This window comes from Cicer arietinum, unplaced genomic scaffold (assembly GCF_000331145.2).
Source record: "Cicer arietinum cultivar CDC Frontier isolate Library 1 unplaced genomic scaffold, Cicar.CDCFrontier_v2.0 Ca_scaffold_5815_v2.0, whole genome shotgun sequence".
Classification (NCBI taxonomy): domain Eukaryota; kingdom Viridiplantae; phylum Streptophyta; class Magnoliopsida; order Fabales; family Fabaceae; genus Cicer; species Cicer arietinum.
Genome location: NW_027339462.1, coordinates 9,330 through 14,822, shown reverse-complemented (window position 1 = coordinate 14,822; position 5,493 = coordinate 9,330). Strand labels below are relative to the sequence as shown.

General features: G+C 29.9%; 1 protein-coding gene across 3 annotated transcripts in view; it reads left to right on the top strand.

Annotated features, from left to right (window-relative positions):
• Nucleotides 1–2,405: 2,405 nt before the first annotated feature.
• The window catches only part of LOC101498828 (ABC transporter B family member 26, chloroplastic-like), an 11,037-nt gene continuing 7,949 nt past the window's right edge, over nt 2,406–5,493 (top strand). For 2 of the 3 annotated variants that reach the window (XM_004514504.4, XM_073364764.1), the window contains exons 1-2: nt 2,406–2,863; nt 4,031–4,158. In XM_004514504.4, coding sequence (XP_004514561.2) covers nt 2,480–2,863; nt 4,031–4,158 — 512 coding nt within the window. In that variant the 5' untranslated portion in view covers nt 2,406–2,479. Of the gene's footprint in view, nt 2,864–4,030; nt 4,501–5,493 lie in introns of those variants that run through there. The other variant, XM_073364765.1, reaches the window with a different exon arrangement.

Here is a 5,493-nt window from a genome sequence, read left to right as displayed (position 1 = left end):
TTATGGATTTTTTTTTCATTATACGATGCATATATGAAATAAACAAGAGTTTTTTTTTTTTAGTTTCACGATCAAATTTTAAAATAAACTAATAATAATCAGGTCGATTGTTGTACGATGATCTATTTTCTTATCAAATTTGTGACATCTCCTCTTTATTTTGTTTTCTTTCTTGCGCAATAGATCTTAAACTCTTTTGTTATTACCGTTTCCGGCCTACACCACATATGCATCACCGACTCGTGAATCTGCTCACGCCTTCGTGACCGTGCAATACATTTTCCACCTTCTTTTGTAGTACTATTCATCTTTTTGTTGTATATGCTTTTGGATCTTGACTTTTTATCCTTTATAGTTTGTAAAAGTAAAAAATAGTATAAGTTTGTAAAAATCAAAAATAATATAAGTTTGTAAAAGTCAAAAATAATATAATTTTTTCCTTAAAATAAAACGATACACAAATCATATACAACACATCATTCATATTATTATTATTATTATTATTATTATTATTATTATTATTATTATTATTATTATTATTACTATTATTATTACTATTATTATTACTATTATTACTATTATTACAACTATTATTATTACTATTATTACTACTATTATTATTACTATTATTACTATTATTATTATTATTATTATTATTATTATTATTATTATTATTATTATTATTATTATTATTATTATTATTATTATTATTATACAAGTACAATACACTTAAAGTATGAAACATAATGCAAGAAAAATCTGTAACTATTATGGATTTCTATAATAACATTTCCATATTTCTATTGTGTTGTTTGAGCTTTGTCAATTTCAAGGGCTTGAATGTAATCTAAACAAAACAAAAAAACAAAGAAAAAACATTATTGTCATGACACACTAAACAAGAATTTGGACATTGAAATTTCAATTAAATTTTCTCGTTAATGGTATATTATAGATCGAATCATCTATTCCGTGGATACATATATGATACACTTTGGAGGCAAAATATCCACAAAATGCCCCTATTTACCATGATGAAGTTTGTTCTTAACATACTTTAACCTCATAACAAATATAGTCTTGTTCTTAACATACTTTAACCTCATAATAAAACAGTTCTCTCAAAATATTTCTAAGATTTTATTTTAAGAATATATAAGACATGCTATTTGTTCTATCAAAAGGGATCTTTTCAAAAGAAACAAACATTGTGAAGGAAAAACTAATAGGAATAATTCAATCCAATGATAAAACTTTTTAATCTGTCTACGCTTATGCTCAAAAAGTATTACTGGACGATTTTCAAACTAAAATGTACTAAAATTGTATTTTAAAATATGATCCCAAATCAATCCTATATCTGAGCAAGATAAAACAAATATTCCATAGAATGTTGGTTATAGTTTTGAATTTGATTGAGTACATGAGTTAATAGGCTGATAAACAATAAAGTATTCAAGACACCGTAAACACCAAAACAAATGACATTTTTTTTCTTCATTAAAATATGAGTTGATTTTTATAATGCTCTTGACGTACAAGAAACTACTAAAATCAAAGCATGCCTATATCAATAAGTAGCAATACTTAAGTAAGAACCAATATTATCTCAATAAGTAGCAATACTTAGTAAGAACCAATATCATCTCAACTCGTTAGAGCTTTCTGGTGATAATGTATTAGAAATAACTTAAAAAAGAGAAAAATAAGAATATACAAGATTGAAACTTTTGTATTATACTATTCTAAAATGTGTCTTTACATAACAAAGTAAGTTCTATTTATGAGATACATATAGATAAATAAAAGAATAGAGTTAAAGACATCAATTGATTCATCCACTAATGAAAATTGTGAGAATTAAAGTTATAGAAATATGAAAAACCAAAAAATGGACATCACTGGAAAAATATGATTCATAACAAAATGGTTGAAAAAAATAATAATAATTAAGTTTAAATATATCTTTGGTTCATGGAAGTTAGTATTATTTTTTACTTTCGTCTCAATAATATTTTTTACTTCAACTTTAACTATAAGGTCAAATTTGTTTTAAAATCATCCCTTATATCAGTGACGGTTATAAAATGGTGATAAAAAGAGAAACAATGAAAATAAAAAAAGGCAATGTGCATAAACAAAAATAAAAAAAATAAAAACCTAAAAAGACAAATATATATATATATATATATATATTTATTTAATTTTCGTAGTTATCACTTTTTTCGTCACTATTTTTTTTCTTCATCTTACAATTTTTTTAATGTTCCTAAAAGTCACGAAAGAGTATAGATCATTTTAAAACAAATTTAAACTCAAAATTAAAGTTGAAAACAAATTTACACAAATATAAAATAAAAAGAGCGACCAAAGATATATTTATGACCAATAATAAAAAAAATGGCTAAAATTCCATGGTGGTGCAGCGTGAACAATATATATCTCCTCCGAAGGATAGAAATTGGCATTTGCAATAGCCATGCCAACCTCCATTTCAATTTTACTTCCTTTGTCACACTCCAAAACCTTTACCGTTTCCCACACTCACAAATCCCAAACCTACATCTTCAACCACAACAACAAACCCCACACCCGTTTTCTCTTCTCCTTCTCCAAATCAGGTCGATCCAAAATCTGCAACCTTAAAACCCGTTGCGTTTCAGATGACGTCCCTAGGTTCCATAAACGGGTCGGGTTATTGGCATCAGTTTTATCTGGAGGCGATTGGTGGACATTGCCAAACCACCGGGAAGACGAAGCGGAACCTACGGCTGCGATTGTCGCTCTCCGACGAATGTGGGAGTTGGTTGCCGATGAGCGATGGGTTGTGACTGTGGCGTTCGGGTCCCTTGTCATTGCTGCTGTAAGTGTTTCTTGATTAGTTATACTTGGTAGACCCTTCGCTTATGCAAGAATTCTTTCTAACTTCCGTTGTCCCTGTAAATTTTTTCACCTATAGGATTTTATGCACATTTTCACACACACACATACACGATCTTCATAACTTCATCTTCCTAGTCTTGAAGGATGAAATTTTGTAGATCAGGGACCATGACTGCACAATTAATACTTTCAGGGAACAATCTGCACAATTAATCACGATTTTCATAACTTCATTTTTTGGGTATTTTTTCTTTCTAATGAAGCCTGGTTATTGCAATTTGGGTAACAATGGTTTTTCTGTTCTCTATCTTTGTACATGAAATACTTTATAATAGGCCACGTGTTTACCTCTATACAGGCCTAATCCCTTATAGTTGTCAACAAACTTAAGCTTTTTTTATAGAGGCAAACAAATGTATAGTATCTATATATATTTAAAAATTTAAAAAAGTGTAATTCTAAAAAAACAACAATAATGATAAAATGTTGTATTATTTATTTTTACTTAAGGCTTACATTGTAAGCCTAAAAGACTTTTAGATGGCCTAAAATATATTAGATGCAGAAAATTTAAGATAGAATTTTTATATATTAATTGAATCTTTGAAAAAATGAATTGATGATTCAGATTACAGCCACAGGGATTTATAGTATGCTTATCCTTCATTCTATTTGGGGCCAATCCTGCACCCATTCTTAACTAATTCTAAGGCAGTAAAAACTGCCAGGAACTAAACAAACCACCCAGGGCTTATATAACATTTTAAGAGAAACTAACTGGTGCTTGTGTGGCACATATGCAAGTTGTCATCACTTAAGGACCGCAAACCCTGAGATAACTAGCTCAAATACTCACAAAACATGACCTCTTTAGCTTAATTAATGGACTTTTTGAAAAGCCTAAAAGGCCTTAGTTTAGATTATATTGTTGTTGGGATTAATGTTAGTATTGAGAGTTGTAGCAATTAGATTCATGTATGTTAGCCATGTACCTAGGCTCTGGGAATGCCACTGCTTTCATAAAATGATGACTGGTGCTACATGATATATGCGTAGCTCTGTAGCTTCATCATATTTCTTATATTTTATTTCACTGTATTAATTCTCAATATTAATTGCCAATCATTTTTTGTATCTGCTGCTGCAGCTTTCCGAAATCACTATGTCAAGTATATTAGCAGCGTCAATATTTTCAGCACAGAGTGGTGAGACTGCGGCATTCTCAAGGAATGCAATGTTTTTGGTTCTACTATGTTTTACTTCAGGAATATGCAGGTAATTTGTATAGAGCTTAATTTCTTTGTCTAACCTATTTTTAGCCACTTTTTTTCAAAAGCTATGATTATTATTAAAAGGGTTATCCAAGGTACAAAACCAAAATTTACTCAATGCTAATCAAGAATCTTGTCCTAAAAAAAGGAACTTATCCTAAAGTAACCAGGCCGCCACACAGTTTAAAAGTAGGAGGCTACTAATTTCAATACTCTCAAAACACACGACCCGTGTGCTAGGTGAAAAAACCTTTTGTAAAATTCCTTATTGTCTATATTAGTTTCACTATTGTCCAAACAAGGAGTGCTTGCCTCAAAACTAATTTCCTCTTGGTATTATGATCTATTTGTTATATATTTTAGTATTAAGATTAAGTGTGTGGTTATTTGATTCTCACATTAAGATTAAGTGTGTGGTTATCACTCAAAGTGTTATAGGCCTATATAGAAAGCCCTAAAGGAATCCTTGGGAAATATGGCTTTTTCGTTCATCTCAATTATATTATAGTCATGAAATCAAACGCTAGCGCTTTCAAAGCTCTTTTTTGATGCATTTAACAACGCTTTTAAGCGCTATAGTATGTAGTGCTATTAAAAGATACGATAACGCTTTTAGAATGTAAAAAGCGCTATCGTATGTGGTATTTAATAGTGTTTTTCTAAAAAATATCTGTAATAGTTGTTATTTAGAGTTAAAAAGGGTTAGGGTAAGGGTTTAGCGTATTGGTTTGGGTTAGGGTTTAGGTTATTAGGAGTTAGGGTGTAAGATTTATGGTTTTAGGGTTTAGGATTTAGGGTATTTGGATTTAGGGTACCCAATACCCTAACCCTTAAAACTTAGATAAAAAACCCAAACAAATAAACGTAAATCCAAAACCCTAAACCTAACCCTAACGCTAATCCTTAACATTAACCCCAAACCCTAACCCTAAATTTAATCATAACCATTACCCTAACCCTTAACCCTGAATCCTATAAGCTAACCCTAAACCCTAAATCTTATAACCTAACCCTAAACCCTAAATCCTAACCATAATCTTAACCCTAAACCCTAAATTTTAAACCCTAAACCCTAAATTTTAAACCCTAAACCCAACCTAACCTTAACCCTATAACCTAACCCTAACCCTAAAACTAAATTTAACCATAACCCCAAATTTAACCCTAACCCTCAAGTTAACCATAACCCTTAACCCTATAACCTAACCTAAACCCTATACCCTAATTCATAAACCCTATATCCAAAATCCTATCCTTAAAGCATAAACCCTAACTCTCTAAACCTTATTATTTTTCAATTTATTTTTTCTTTGTACCTTTCTTCATTTTTGTTCCTTGT